This window comes from Pongo abelii, chromosome 1 (assembly GCF_028885655.2).
Source record: "Pongo abelii isolate AG06213 chromosome 1, NHGRI_mPonAbe1-v2.0_pri, whole genome shotgun sequence".
Lineage (NCBI taxonomy): Eukaryota > Metazoa > Chordata > Mammalia > Primates > Hominidae > Pongo > Pongo abelii.
In genome coordinates, this window is record NC_071985.2 from 211,085,860 (window position 1) to 211,102,581 (window position 16,722).

Consider the following 16,722-nt stretch of genomic DNA (forward strand, 5'->3'; position numbering starts at 1 on the left):
AAGGGGGGGTGTTTGTCAAGCCTGAGGTAGAGGATCCGTGTGGCGATCCTAAAGATGAGCACCAATCAAGGCTGTGCGTGTGAAGCTGTGCATGTGAAGCTGACCCGTGGTTTTTCTATTTATGTGCCCTTTGGGCCAATTTGTTAGGTTCTCTCTTTTAAGAGGTCATATTTACTTGAAAGTTAAGAAAAATTGAAACTATCAGGCATTTCTCTTAGCTTTGCAGATATTTAAAAATGTACTCTTTTCTTTAGCTCCGTAACTCCACTTCTGGAAATCCAACCTTAAGAAATTATCTGAAGGTCTTTGTCTATGTACAAAGACAATTGTCAAAGCATAATCTTTGCTGATGATGACAGTGAAGATAACAACTAATATTTACTGAGTGCCCATGTGCCGGGCACAGTGCTAAATGTTTTACATGTATTATACTAGCCACACAAAAACGAATGTGATAGGTACCACTCTTACTCCATTTCACACAGCAAATGAGGTTCAGAAAGGTTAAGTCACTTGCTCAGGGTATTACAGCTACAGAATGGTGCGGTGAGGGTGCAGCCCCAGGTAGTCTTGACACCAACGCCTACAGTCCTAACCATTACGCTACATCCGCTCTGAAATAAAGGCATGAATAATACACCATATACAACCTTATGATGGAAAACTACACAGCCTTCAAAAACTAGGATTGTGGGGAGTTTTTCTGAACTGTGGAGAAGGAGGCTGCTGTAATGTTACATGGGGAAACCATAAAATTATACAATATGATAGTATCTCAATATTATAAAAATGATAGATAAAACATGTCAAGGTGTTAATACTGGCATGCTTGAGTGGTAGGATTTTAAATGGTTTTCTTCCTTATATTTGGAATTGTCCAAGCTTGTATAAGTACATACTACTTTTATAGGCTAGGAACAAATATCCTTTTTCTGAAAACCATCTGAGTCCTAAATGTTCTGGGACAGGGAAGAGTTGGCTTGAGTTGGATTGTCTTTCTATGGAACAGGATATGGACTCATTTCCCCAAGCTGAACGGACACCAGAATAATGAGTTCTGGGGACTGCTGGAAGCAAACAGCACTCTAGTGGAAATGGGGCGATCAAGATTTGAGGCTCTGCTGCTCCTATTTGTGAATATGGTTGACAGAGTGCTGAGCCTTATGAGCACATTTGCTCCTCTGGCTTTCACAGGTGATCCTGGACAGCCCTGGGAAAGCCACATGTTAATAAATCCTGAGCCACAGGAACACCATGAGGGAGCTTAACCGAGAAGAGTCACTCTCAGATTTCAGATCTTAACTCCAGAGAGATCGAGAATTATTGATTTATGACAGCTAGTTTCTATTCTGCAATGACATTTCTTAACATTATCTTATCTCTTCAACATGGAGCCAAAAGGGTGTTTCAAGCTATAATTTTCTGGAAGAGTGGTTCCAGTCCAGAGAGTCAACAATTAACTAATACCTGTGGTGCTTGGCAAAGTGGCTAATTTCTGCAACTTCTCTAGCAGAAGGCCCAGGTTTGGGAAAGTCGTCTTCACAGCCTGGAGGAGTTTTACTAAACTCTCAGCAGTCAGTGTCTTCTCTTCAGTCATTTTGTGCAACAAATCTTCTATTGTCTCCTTGGGTGTTCTGCCCTTACAGCAATTCAGAATCACCTGCAGTGGCAAGCAATCAACCAGAAACCAGTTACTGGCAATTCAACATTTATCTGACACACTACTGGAGAACCTAGCAAGATAGCATCACAAGATGCCTGATCTCCAAGTCCTCTTCTGTTGGTCTGCAGCATTATTTTTTTCATAGTTTCTTCCTTATTCTGTTTCAATGAAAATCTAAAATATTTTCCAAACAAATAACTGTGAAAATCTTTCTTTCTCAATTGCAGGTCTGTGTATCTGCTCTGCCTCCAACAGCTTGCATTTTGTGAAAACATTCCTAAACTAGGCCTATATGATACAGCAAGTAGCCTACCTCTAACCTGGTTCTTTAGATGTGGCTTGTTTGGACACTAAGATTGAGAAACACAGATTGATAATTAATATAGTTTAATGTTTTTTGGTCTTTTTTCAGTAAAGTTCATAATATTAGCATAGGTTATAATTTCATAGGTTATAATTCCATTGTTTTACTTTACTTGCATAGTAATCTGAATACTCAGATAATTTGTATAATTAGTCTGTGGACTCCAAAATATTAGATTTAAAGTGCCTTTCTGGATTATTTTTCTTGTAGATTCCTTATTATCCATTCCTCTCATTCTCAACAGCCACATACATCAGCTCCAGTCATAATTCAGCAATTCCACTCCTTTGTCCTTCCTTGGTGTGCTAGAGGATTTTGAGTCAAAAGGGCACAGAACTCTAGCAAAAGGATGAAAATAAAACACGTGACAGATATTTTACAGATATTTTTATATTACAATAGAACTATTTCTTAATGGACTACAGCATAATATGCATAGCTTAGCTCTTATGGAACTGATAAAGCAGGGGATTATTTCAATACATGTAATCTACAGATTCACAGGAACTGAATTTTGAGCTTTCCTTTGGGAAAATGCCAGCTCCTAGTCATGGTAGTATGCCAGAGGCTGCCATTATCAAATTAACTTCCATTTTAAAATAATGAATTTAGCTTTAAAACCAAACTGGTTTTATATATATGAAAGGAATATATATACATAATAAACCAAGCTGTCATATTCTTTGTCAGTACAGAACATAGTCATTCTCTTTAAGGTCTAATATATAGATTTCTACTAAATAAATCATAATTTAAAAATTAAGAGCTTGTATCTAAACACCATACTGATTTCAGAGCTAAATCTTGGTTCCTAAGCAATAATCTGATACATAAAGAGGCAGCCAGATACTGGTAAGAGTAAGCATAGGCTTTAAAGCCAGACAGACCTAGTTCAAATTGCAGTTCTAATATTTATTGCCTGTGTGACCTTGGGCAAGTTATTTAATTCTTCAAGCCTTATTTTCCTCACTTGCAAAAGAAGATAATACCAACTCTTGCACAGTTGTTACTGTAAAATGAAGGTGCTGTTTGTAGGGCCATACCTAACTCCTAGGACATATGTGATCTTTAAGAAATGACTATGTTATTGATATGATTAGGGAGAAGTACTCACAGGGGTTAAGAGAATGTGCTTGGATTAGAAGTCTAGTTCTTATTACCAGCCCCAAACAGCTGTGTCTTTGGGTGAGCTGCTTCACCTCCCTATGCTCTGTTTCTTCATCTTTAAAATAAGGGTAATATCCATGATGTCATAAAGTTGCTATGAGGGCAAAACTCAATAATGTTTAAAAAGTCCTCAGCACATTGCCTGGCACACAGTAAGCAATAAATAAATGACAGCTATAGTAATTACCTTTTTTTCTGTTTCCAGTCCTCATGTAAATATGTTCCTGGTTACTGCTTCTTACAAAACCCAACATATTTATAAAGGCCATGGCATCCATTATTAGCATAGTTTCTAACCAGAAAAAAAGTTCGAAAAGGTCTGGGTACACATTCCACACGATGTCAAAATACTGTGGCTATTCAATCAACATTCACCTCTCCACTCCCACTTTCTTAGTCCGCTTAAACTTTCATGAGAAGGAATCACTTAAAGAAGCTCTGGTGGAACCCCAATCTTAAGAAGTGTTTTTGTGATTTATAACTAATTTAAGCTCTTCTGCTTCAGCTTTCTCTGTCAAGTAAACTGAAAGTGACAGAAGAAAATGACAGTGTGGTCTATCTTGCTGCAGAGAATGAAGCTGAGTTTGGACTCTATCTATAAATGCTGTTTTACCAAGATAATGAAACAGTTCAAAGGACACATTCAGTCTAGCTAATAAGAAAAAGGTTTGAATGAGTAATCGAATGAAATCACTAAAGAGGGAATCAGGAACTTTTAGAGCTATAAGCAACTTACTTAAATTGAGTGCCTGAAATTACACTTAATTTGAAGACTAAGGAGAAAAAAACAGTTTAATCTTTGTATATTTTCTTTCTCTAAGAAGTTCAAAGGACTTAAAAATTTAAAAACAATTAAATCACAAAATGTAATTCTGAGATTAAAGGTTGTTCCTATTGTGTGTGTGTGTGTGTGTGCATGCGCACATGTGCAACATAAAATCACTGAGAAAAATAAAATCGAGGACCTAGTCCTCACTGTAAATTCAGGGCTTAGCCATTATACCAGTGGCTTCTAAACGTTTTCTCTCCTGAACACTTAAGTCACTTCCCACAGTTTTAGGAATTGATGCCACAAAAGTACTCTATCCCTACTCCTTCCTTCCAGATATAAAAGTATTTTTAGCACAAAGTTGAAATCAATAACACCAACAAACATAGTTATCTAGTTGCCTTGAGAAGTCATGCCAGCAGTTTTATGAGGATTTTAGTAGCTAGCTGGTGGGAGAGTAAGTTGGTACAACCTTCCTGAAGGGCAATTTGGCAATATGTACCAAACACTTGAAAATTTTTATACTCTTGATTTCAAAATTCCACTTCTTAGAAATTATAGTAAGGGAATAATTTCAGAGGTATGGAAAGATTTATGTGCAAGAATGTTCTTCACAACATCATTTTTAATAGCAAAAAAAAAAAAAAAAAAAAAAGGATACTAATGCCCAATGATAAAGAAATGAAATCCATATTATAGGTATAGACATGTATTAAGATATTAGGTAAAAAGTCAAGTTAGAAAACCATATGTTCTATATAACCTCATCCTGGGATGACTCAAATGAGAAAGAGGGGAACACATGCTTCAGCATGTTAGCAGTGTCATCTCTGAGTGGTGAAATCTGAATTTTTTTCTTTTTGATTGCTTTCCCCATTTTCTACATATTCCAAATGTACAGTACATTTCTCTAAAGAGGAAAGGTGTCATAATAATTACAAAATTTCCTTAACATTTTAATTCTTGATACAGTTGTTTACAGTAAAAATTGAGTCAGAGCAGGAATAGCATATATCCATCTGTCCGTCTGTCCATCCATCCGTCCGTCCATCCATCCACCTGTCCATCTGTCCACCCATCCATCCATCCACCCACCCACACATCCATCCATCCATCCATTTTCCTTATGGCTCCATGTGCAAGGCCCTCAGCAAGCTACCGCGAGGAATGCAACAGGATATGAAACAAGCACATTGACTTCGAGATGCTTACTATGCAGTGTGTATTAAAATACTGCAAAGTACAAAGTGCTATGTGCCACAAAAGAATTTTTTTAAAGTGCTATATGAATTCAGGAGGAGGGAGGAGACACTTGACACAGTTACCCTTTTTTCAGTGCCAGTCAGGAATTCCTCCTTGGCTGTTTCCAGGAACTCCATAATAGGTCTCAGCTGTGTTACACACTGTATCAGGTCCTCTTTGTGTTCTAGTAACAGAACAGACAAGGTCTTTCCCTCCTCTGTGCTCCCTGGGGGAGAAAGAGTTAGAGACACACAAGAGAAGCTAGTCAATTTGAAGAAAATGACAGCATGGTTTGTCAAGAGAGATCTAACAGAATAGTAAAGTGATTTTCAGCTTATTCTGAGCACCTGAATGCAGAATCTCTTTTACAGAGGAAAATACTTTATTATTCTGTTTAAACTCTATGAAAGGAAAAATGTTTCATTTATCTGTCGAAACACAAAGCTGCAGAGCCAGCCAGAGGTTAACTTCTGGTTGGCAAGGCCACTGCTTTGTACCTAACCCAAATGAGAGAAACTTCAGCCTTAAAGTGCTGTCAGCGAACCAGTCCAACCTGGGTACTCAAGTCATTGATTTGGATGTGTGGCTTTTTGAAGGGCAGGAGAACATTGATGATATTCTCCAACTTCAAGGTGTCAGACTAGTTAACTATGGGATAGAAATGGAGACTCAAATTTAGTTGGTGTATATTTAACATGCAGCTTCTGGAATTTACATGTGAAACTTATGTGAAAACCACTTAATAACTAAGCCACCAAAGAAACATATCATTGGAACAAACTTTATAGCATCATCCCAAAATAAAACTCTGCCATTCCAATGCATAGGATCTTCTCCTACCTTTTGGCTGCACTGTGTCTGCATCTTCTGGCTGCCTGTCTAATAGTGCTGTTTTCACTGCAGGATTCGAATATTGGTACAGCCTCAACAGGGACACAACAGTCTCAACATCCAGGCTCTCTTCTCTTACTTTACCCAGGATTCTCTGGAATGCTGAATGTCCTCCTTCACCCTCAAAACATTTCACTATCATCTATGGAACAGAAGTACCCAGAAGGATAGATTAGCGAACCACAAGACCATCCGCTCCTTGCATTTGGCAAACAAGGCCCTCAACAGTTTGATTCCTGCCAGCTTCTCCTGAAGCTCCTCACCCACTGCACTTTCTTCCCCAGCAGCAGTTCCAACAAGCCCTGTAGTCCCATGCTCCTACCCCTGTCTTCTGGAGGACTCCAATTCCACGACTCCATTCTCTAACCTTGCTCAGGGGTTACCTCTGCTGGGAGGCCTTTCCTGGCCACAGGCCCTACCTCCTCTTCACTGCTTTTAATTTGACATTTGTCACACTATATTATAATTATTTTTTTTTCTCCTACTAGACTTCTTGAAGACAGGAATTATGCTTTCTAGGGCTCTGTATCCGCAGCAAATAGCATAGCCTGGCACACAGTAGGGGCTCAGTGAATTTTTAATAAACTTAATGCACTTCTTACCTAATTATACCTTTCTGAATCTGGCATTTTAAGTATTTCATGGGCAAGGTGTCTGAATTTAAATTTAATGAACTGTCATTTTATTATTTGAGAATGCAATTAAAATCTCACAATTTAGGAAAAAAGAATACCTTAAATCATTTACATTATAAATGACAGACTATTTAAAAAGACATGGGCCTTATTAATTTTAGACATAGTCTGTAACAATTAAGGCTAACAATGTGTTGGCTTGTAGTTGCCAGCTGTAAGAACATATGACTCACATGTTAATTACCCCGTGTGAATGACTGCTTTCAGCCTGAAGGGGCTTCACAGCTTCTTCCCCTAACCAACGTTTATATAACAAGCCTTGCCTCTGGCTTTGTGCCACTTGACCTTTTGGTGGCATTTGGCAGTGCCTCTGTATCACAATTCTCTTCTGATTTCAGCAGCACTGAAGTATGTGGGATAAGCACTTGCCTTCCTGACCACTCGTTTTCAGCCTTTCCCACTGGTTCTTCTTCCAGATCCATAAGCATTCACAGCACCTAAGACTGGCCTCAATCTTTGATTTTTTTCTCCTTTTATATGCTCCCTTTTGAAAAGCTCTCACATGTATAGCTTTAACTATCACCTTTATGCAAACTTCTCTGAAAAGCAGCTCTAACCCTGCACTGTTTCAATCCAGAGCTGCCACACAGATTCTGCTGGACACACCTTGTCCTCCAGAGGTCCCAGGGCGCATATAAAACCAAACTCATCATCTTGACTCTTCTAGACCCTTCTAAGACATCAACAACCCCAGTGGTAAAATAAACAAAATTAGCATTCCTTTCTTTGGTCTGACAGAACATCTCTCACGCAAATGCAAGGAAGGTCAATTGGAAGGTAAGGCTCATATTTCTATTTTAGCAATAATGAATTTACTTGAAAAAATCTGGTAACTAAAACTGAATTTCATGTGTACAGTCATATGTATAGACTTTATGTTTCTACTTGACAAAACTACAATCTACCTTTGATGTTTTTTAGTGTCAAGATTATAAAATAGAAAAATTTTCTCACCAGAGTCTTTAGAGAGCAAAAGGTTAGTTTTCTACACACACACGTCTCCCCACCACACTAAAGGAGCTCATGAATACTGTATCAACACAGCAAAATTTAGCTAGACAGCTGTTATTACAAATTCTGGTAGTAAGCATATGTTTAAGATTTTTATTTAGAGAGATTTTATCCTTCTCCTCTCCTCCCAAATAGAAATTATAAACGAGTTAGACCTTGTGTTTCTTGGCTTTGCTTTAGCTTGCTTCCTAAGCACAGGATGTCTGTATAAAGCTAAATTAAACTTTAAAAGTTTCCTGTGTTTTTTGGTCATCTCCAAAAGTACACATACACAAAACAGTTTAATAATCCACATCAACATATCACTAGTGTAAGAAACTTCTGAGAACCTAAGGTAACTCATCTTGTACTTAAAAAATAATAAACAAGAAATGAAGACGTCAGTTGAATGCTAAATTAAATCAACTTTTCATGCTTTTGTTAGCTGGCTTGAAATCTCTTTAAAATGCCTTTTCACTGACAGCAGTAGGGAACCCAAGGCAGGCAGCATCTAAAATGGATCCTAATACCTGACTCTGGGTATTCATGCTGTTGGATTGAACCTCGTGACTTGCTTCTAAGAAGGAGAATATGGTAAAAGTTACAGGATGCTACTTTTGAGGTCAGGCTAGTTTGACTTCCATCTTGCCTGTGTTTTCTCTCTCTGCCCTTGCTCTGTGAGATGCAAGCTGCCATGTTGTGAGCTGCCCTACAGAGACACAGATGTGGCAAAGAACTGATGTCCCCAGCCAACAGTCAGGGAGTAAGCTTGGAAGTGGATCTTCTGAAGCCTGCCAACAGCCATGAGAGTGGGCTTAGAAAAAGATACTCCCCCGGTTGAGCCTTGAGATGCAGCCCTGGCTGACACCTTGACTGCAGCCTGTAAGCGGCTGAGCCAGAGGATTCAGCTGAGCTCTACCTGGATTCCCGACCCACAGGAACTGTGGGAATAAATGTTTGTTGTTTGAAGTTGCTAGATTTTAGAGCAATTTGTGATACAGCACTGGATAACTAATACAGAGCCACTTGCTGCTAATACCCTCAGTAAACATGTTTCTTCCTTTTTATTTTCCCTTTCCTTCCTGCCTGCCTTTTGTGCATCTCAATTGATACAGCATATAGCTATCTCATTCTAGCCTAGGCCAGGCTTTTTTTTTTTCCACCTGAAACTCTCCGAATATCCCAAATCCACATCTCTCAGTATCCAATTTGTCTGGCATTATCATTTGAGCCAGTGGGGAAGGGAAGCTTTCATCAATGGTGGCATCTGATATGCTTCTCATTATCCTCTCTGCTGTCTCCCTCTCTGCAGAACTACTCAGCAGTGAAATTAAAACATTTGTTCACTTCATTGCTCAACAGTGATGCTAGGGTGGCCATCTGGGAAGAGAAGCAGGGGTGGGCTGATGAAAGGGCCAGGAGAGGGCAGTTAGCTGCATGGACAGCCCTGCTCTCTCTGCTCTTTCTTTCAGAACCTACTGGGGACCTACACCAGTGCCAGCACTACAGCAGTTACTCCATCAGCCCCCTAAAGCTGCCTAGGGCTCCACAGTGGAATAAGCAAGCAGGCCCTTTTCTGCAACAGTTTCTCTGCCTAAACAGAAGGGTATTAGGATATTAGGACAGGCAGGGGTTCATCAATTACTATCATGTAACAGAACTCCAAAAGCTGAACCAAAACAGAGTTCTGTTGAAAGGGCTAAGTTCTTTAACCGTACATTTGGAACTAACTCTTAATTCTCAGGGGTAAAGGTACTTCAATAAATTCATGTTAATATAGTCACAGAAGTAATCTAAATACTTTACCTATGAGTGAAATACAGGTAAATATATTTCGAGATGAGACCATTTCTTTTCCCTCTATAAGTGAAAAACCATTTAATCTTTCTCTTAACTCAAGCCTTTTAACTGAGTTGACTTATTTACCCCAATTGTTCGCCTACTGCCTTCAGATCTGTTTGAGTTACACTATATTCTTGTTCACTCAGGCCTCCCTTGACTGCTGAGGGCTGGGTGATGGCAATAATGATAGAGACTACAATCGCTCCATATCATCCTGGACACCGTGCCATCTACCTTCTTCCTCACACCAGGCCTTGGGAGGTGTTACTACTACTACTTTAGATGAACTTCAAAGAGGTTAAGTAACTTGCTTAAGGTCACAGGTCTAGTAAGTGGAGTAGCTGCCACTCCTTTCACCTAGTTCTACCTCCCAGATTTAAGCATAATCAAATCTATTTACACTGGGTTCTATTAGACTAACCAGAATCAATACCAGTTTGAATACTGGGTAGTATGTAGACAATCTGCATCACTTTTCTTGGTCTCAATGAATATAAAGACTGGTACATAGTAGGTGCTCAATAAATGTTTAATTGAATAAAATTCCCTTGCCATAAAACCATTAGCTCTTCTATCTACGGCTGCATATCTTAGGCTTAATCATTAACAGAAAGGAGATTTGGAAAAACAACAACTTATTTACACCTTTCATAGACCTGTAAAATGAATCTCATTAACTCACTCTCAAGAGGGCTACCCAACCCTGTCAGTGAACAGAGCCCTCCAAACACAGATCTGCACTTGACAAACCTCCAAAGCAGCGACACGGCTGAAAACATCAGATTCACATAGGAGAAGAGATGTGTTTGCCTTTGAAATAAAGCTGAAGGAGAAAAGAACGCTACTAGGTCTTCAGCTTTGGGAGTCTTCTAGATTTTTAGGTGAAGAGTGGACCAAAAAGCACAGAAATCAATAGTAGAAAAAGTTATCTCCTTATTCTAGTTAAAGACCCACTTTGCTGTATACACAATGAATTAAAAGCAGAGACATGGCTAGGAATAAAGAAGGAAGACAATTTCAGCCTTCATCTTTCTCTCATGCTGGATGCTTCCTGCCCTCGAACATCAGGCTCCAAGTTCTTCAGCATTTGCATTCTTGGACTTACACCAGTGGTTTGCCAAGGGCTCTCCCGCCTTTGGCAAAAGACTGAAGGCTGCACTGCCAGTTTCCCTACTTTTGAGGTTTTGGGACTTGGACTGATCCACCACTGGCTTCCTTGCTCCTCAAGGTACAGACGGCCTATCGTGGGACTTTACCTTGTGACTGTGTGCCACCTACCACGGCTTTGGCCACTTTCTGTTGGATTACACCTGAAGTTAGAGCAGCTGCTGCCATTTCTGTCACCATGAGGGCAAGCCTTTCTGAAAGTGGAGGCCACAGAGAGGAAGCATTGCTGAGACAGGGAGAAAGAACCCAGGTCCTGATGATGGTGTTGCCATACCTGTAGCCAGTCATGGCCAGAGCTATCTCTCATTCTACACTATGAAGTCACAGGAGCCAACAAGTCAACTTTTTGCATAAGCCAGTTTGGACCAGTAGATTGCACACAGAAGGCGCTCAAAGGAATCCCAGAAGCCCAGCGCTGGAAAGGGCTCCACAATTCAGCTGGTCTGGTGTTCCTTGCGGTACGTGAATGTGTTTACAGCGTCCCCCTACAACTGTCTCTGATATTCCCATGTCTACCCTAACTTAGTTGTTTTAGTATCAACGTGGTGCCTCCCAGGCAACGTAGTGTCCTGGATGAGAACACGATCTCTGATGCCTCCATGCTTCTGAGCATCGCCTGGTCTGCAGGGACCATGGGTGGTGTCTGAATCCCCAGTGAAATTCCCTGAGCCTCACAGTCCCAGTGGGGCTTGTCTGTCACTGAGTTGAAAGCCATGCTCAATCCCTGGGGATGCTGAGTGCTGTTAATGGACACGTGATGCCAGCTAAATAAAAACAATTTTCAACCTCCAGAAAGTATCCCAGCCACTCACAAAATCATCCACTGTGTCTCATTGTATGCAGGTCTTGTTAGCTCCATGCTGTTCTCGATCTATAGCATCTCTGCTGCCTGCACGTCGGGAGGCAGACACATGTCAGAAAATACAGATGAGAGAACTGGAAAATGCCAGTGCCAGCGTCCTGTCCAACCCCTACCTTGCCTTTATTTGTTTTTACCCACATGAAAACTGGCACAAAGAGGCAAAACAACTTGCCTAAAGCCACAGAGCAAATAAATGGCAGTGTCAAAACTTGTTAGTGCTAACGTCCAGAAGAGTTAAATGATTCCTAAAACGTAAAAAAGGCTGGGTGCGGTGGCTCATGCCTGTAATCCCAGCACTTTGGGAGGCCAAGGCGGGTGGATGGATCACCTGAGGTCAGGAGTTTGAGATCAGCTTGAACAATATGGTGAAACCCCGTCTCTACTAAAAATACAAAAATTAGCCAGGCATGGTGGCATGTGCCTGTAGTCCCAGCTACTCAGGAGGCTGAGGCAGGAGAATTGCTTAAACCCAGGAGGCCAAGGTTGCAGTGAGCCAAGATTGCACCACTGCACTCCAGCCTGGGCAACAGAGCAAGATTCTGTCTCAAAAAAAAAAACAAAACAAAGAAAACACCTAGCACAGAAACTGAAAAAAAAATATGAGTCTGGCTCTAAATAAAAGTTTTACTCAGCTTAGCCAGAGGTCAGAAGTGACCTCTTAGGTCACTACCTGCTTTTCTAATGGATAAGGGATATTACACTGATATAAAGACAGGCAGAAGACATGTTCCCATCCCAGCACCCAAGAGATTTCTCTTTAATAAGTTTTGGCTTTGGTTTCTCACAATTCAAGTAGCCCAGCTTCTTCTCATGTTGCTGCCATCGCTGCTCAGGGAATGGCTTTGCCACCTTTCATCATTGATCTCAGGAAATAAAATAATCAGGACACTAGTTCACGGTGTCCTCCCTAAACTCAATCCTGCCCAGGTGCACACCTCACAGCTGTGTTTCAGAAATGGAATGACACATCTAGGAGTAGACTATTTTTAATGTTAAGCTGTTCTCAAGTTATGATTAACCAAATAACAACCAATCACAGGACACCACTCAAAGCTCTTGGGGAGCTAAAAATGTATAAACAGAAAAACAAAATACCCCAAACAAACTGTAAAATTGTACGGAAATGTGAAACAATGTTGTTCTAAGTGAACAGCTCTTAAATGCGCTCATTGCTGAAGCCTTATGGTGAAATCTGTAATTTGGCGACTCCTGTGCATACTTCCCCCAAAATAATCACACATGTGGCAGGATTTCTCTGCTGTCAAGATACTCTTTAAGGACAGGGATCAAGTCTTATTGAAGTTTCTCTGCCTAGCAAGCGGCTCAGTCTGGCACATATCAGTTGCTCAGTAAACATCTGCTAAATCAAAGGGTAAGCAAATGAGGAAAATGGGTATTCGGTGGCCTCTCACGCCACTGAAAGGTGCCAGCACAGACATTATGACATCTGCCATCACACACTAAGAGTTTTGTAAGCCATTCACTTCTCCAACTATGCTTCTCAAAATGTAGTCTACAGGTTCCAAAACAGCAACCCATGGGGAGCCTGTTAAATATGTAGATTCTCAAGTTCTAACGCAGCCTAAGAATCAGACACCATGGAAAGGAGTTCTGGAGGTATACATTTTAACAAGCACCTCAGATGATTTTTCTATACATTGCTAGAGACTGATTGCTTCATACTAGACACTACCCCTGCAGTACAGGAAGCTACTTCCTCTAGAGACTGTTCTAGAAAGTGATTGCTTCAGACTAGACACTGCCCTTGAAGTTTAGGAAGCTACTTTCAAGTGGATGGTGGTACCTATCTGAAAGCATGCCTTACAAATTAAGCTTAAAGTAACAGCAAACCATCTCATGTGTCAGAGTAAATGACCATGGCACCAGGATATTATAAGACATTCAGTGAAAAGGGGGTTTCAAGGTCTATTAGGTCTAAAAATACTGAGTTAATGTAAAAACAAACAATAGCAATTGTTACCTACTGATCTCCTACTGAGTGCCTGGCATTTTACTATGAGTTTTATATAAATAATCTTAATTCACAATGACCCCATGATGTAGGTGATAGTATCCCCATTTTACAAACGAGGACACTGAGGCTTATAAAGATGAAACTGCCTAAAGTCACAATGCTAGTAAATAGTAGAGGTGGATAAATGAATTGTATATCCACACAATGCACACAACTCAGCAATAAGAAGGAATGAACACACAACAGTAGGGGCGTACCTCTGTAGAATTCACAGAAAAAGAAAAAAGGAAAAAAAAAAAAAAAGGATGAATCTCAAGATACTTATGCTGAATGAAAGCCAGACAAAAAATACATACCATATGATTCCATTTATACAATACTCTAGAAAATACAAACTTATGTACAGTGACCAAAAGCAGACCAGCGGTCACCCGGGGCATGGGTAAGTGGAAGGGGTAGGAGAGAGGGGTAGTACACAGGGACAAGAAGAAACTTTTGGGGGTGATGGAGATGTTTACCATCTTGACTGTGGTGATGGTTTCAGGGCATACATCAAAACTAATCACACTGTACACCATACCTATGTACAGGTTACTACATGTCAGTCATAGCTCAATAAGGCTGTCTGAAACAAAGTACAAGAGACAGACAGAGAGAGACAGAAGCAGAGGCCCAAGTACAAAGCAGCATCTCCCTAACTCTCTATTTAATCTTATGTTCTTAAAGTATCTGTTCTCTTTTTCTTTCTGAAGTTCAAAGATTTATTATGGACTGTAACCGGATTGGCTTTAAAAACAGCCAACAAGTGATTTGCAGAGCTCCTACTCTGACCTCTAAAACTGAGGAAGAAATAACATAAGCCTATAATGATCACCAACAGCAAATCAGTGTTCTTTTAAAGTACTATTAATGATATTGCCATCAAAAGATTAGAACAAGAAATGGAAAAAAAGAAAGAAATGTTGAACAAATGCATGTATAACAGACATTCCTTCATCACCTGTTACACGCCACATACTTTTAGGTACGAATGTTAAAAAAAATGCATAAGACACAGTTCAACTAAGTATAAAGGTGACACTAATAACTTGAGTATTGCTGATCTAAGGAATAACGTTACTCCTCTGTAGCCAAAGTGGAGAGGAAGCCTTAAGAGAAAATGAAGAGGTGTGTCTAGAAGCTATCAAGGTAACAAACTAATGACAAAAATGATGGATTGAACAGTTAAGAGAACAGGCAAGTGCAAAAATATAAAACCATAATGTCCTTCAGCATAATCAGTACAAAGAGTACCAAGGATTTATGACTTGAAACCTCCCAAAGAGAGCCATCAGGGTTAGCCTAGCCTTGTAAATAGCTTGTCTCCCAAGAAAATAATGTATAGCCAACTGTCAGTTAACACAGCTAAAATAAATACTAGACCTTGAATTTGTTTTTTAAAAAAGTTGCTATGAATCAGGAAAACATTTAATTATTAGAAGGCATGTATTACTTGGATTAATACAAAATTGCCTATAGCAACATGGGAGGACCGACCCACACTACCCACTACCAATCAGAGGAGCAAACCTGCTGGGGCAGTGCCCTCTTGCTCTGCCAGCAGCCTCTCAGAAAGGGGAAGCAGGGCTGGGAGAAAAGGGAAATAAATGGAATTCTAAATTGGTTGTGGAGTCGAATCCTGCAGGGTCAGGTGTGAAGAATCAAGTACTGAGAGATCACACAGGTGGGAATGCGTCTCAACTGAGTTACTTAAAAAAAGAGGTCAGCTAAGAAAGCATGATAGCCATTTGGCAGTTTCCTGTCAGGCGATTCCTAAACACTTATACATATATGCATCACTTTTACCCTGTTGGGAGGCAGTATAAACTCAGTGTGTAAGGGAGCAGCTCTAAAGTCAGAATGCTGAGGTTTCAATTCTGGCTCAGGGTCATATGAGCTCTGAGACCTTCGCCAAATTACACCACCTCTTTGAGACAGTTTTCTCATGCATAAAACAGGACTTAACAATAATACCCACACTGATGATTTTTGTGAAAATTAAATGCGATAACACATATGCCAAGCTTAATACAGGAAATGTTCATTGAATGTTTACTATTACTGTTTTTATGTCTGAAAATGGCCGTTATTCCTAAATATTGGATGCATTTTACCAATAATTTATAAGTTCATATAAAGTCCTTTTTGTTCATGTTTTGAGTATCTGTTGTTTTGTTTTAATTTTAATGGTTTAAGTCTCAGGTTTGAGGTTATACATGGCTACCTTCTTAATCTTATCTGTGATTAATCAGGAGGAAATGGTATGATCAGTTAAGTATCCTGGATCAAAACTGGTTAGAAGCTAGGATTCTCCTCGTGATCAAGATGTAACGTCATTTTGAAAGCATCCTGCCTAAGGACTTTTGCAAGACTGCCCTTTAGGGAATAAATGTCAAAAAAAAAAAAAAATTAAAGTTTCAAAACATTGAAACCCTGGGCTATTTCCGCCCCATATAAAAAGTTAGTAAGGTATCCTGAGAACACTAAACTAGCAAACAAGTACAAAAGTCAGAGGTGCCTACCTCCTTCTGTGGACCTTTAATTTCTGAACACACTTCTAGTTTTTTTAAAACATCCTGGGTAACCATGAGTGCATCTGAGAAGATACCTTCATTTTCTAGAAGAAAATTCAGCTGGTAGTGTTTCCGTTCACATACTAAATGTAGAACAAAATAAAACAAATCAGAAATTCATTACTTGAAATAAATTTTTACAAGTTTAAGCTGTCTGAGCACCTTCAGGTCATATACTGCACTTAACTGATCTCTGTCTAGCACATTAGTTATGAATAACAGACAACAGTATCTCTCACAGCTTCCTCCTTTGTGCTGTCCTCAGCCTGGTTAAAATAGCAGATAATCAGCAGGGTGCGGTGGCTCACGCCTGTAATCCCAGCACTTCGGGAGGCTGAGGCGGGTGGATCACGAGGTCAGGAATTTGAGACCAGCCTGGCCAACATGGTGAAATCCCATCTCCACTACAAATACAAAAAATTAGCTGGGCGTGGTGGCGCATGCCTGTAATCCCAGCTACTCAGGAGGCTGAGGCAGGAGAAT

General features: G+C 40.0%; 1 protein-coding gene and 1 long non-coding RNA gene across 2 annotated transcripts in view; both read right to left on the reverse strand.

Moving 5' to 3' along the window:
* The window catches only part of ZBTB40 (zinc finger and BTB domain containing 40), a 79,386-nt gene that overhangs the window by 23,388 nt on the left and 39,276 nt on the right, over window positions 1–16,722 (reverse strand). The window contains exons 3-6 of the mRNA XM_002811325.5: window positions 16,189–16,322; window positions 6,046–6,238; window positions 5,289–5,431; window positions 1,468–1,660 (exon numbers count right to left, since the gene is read on the reverse strand). Of these exons, the coding sequence (XP_002811371.3) occupies window positions 1,468–1,660; window positions 5,289–5,431; window positions 6,046–6,238; window positions 16,189–16,322 (663 nt within the window). The remainder of the gene's footprint in view (window positions 1–1,467; window positions 1,661–5,288; window positions 5,432–6,045; window positions 6,239–16,188; window positions 16,323–16,722) is intronic.
* LOC134759800 (uncharacterized) lies at window positions 1,825–4,590 on the reverse strand. Its single transcript, XR_010136597.1, has 2 exons — window positions 3,142–4,590; window positions 1,825–2,365 (listed from the first exon to the last, which is right to left on the reverse strand). It is a non-coding gene; the product is annotated as an uncharacterized LOC134759800 (long non-coding RNA).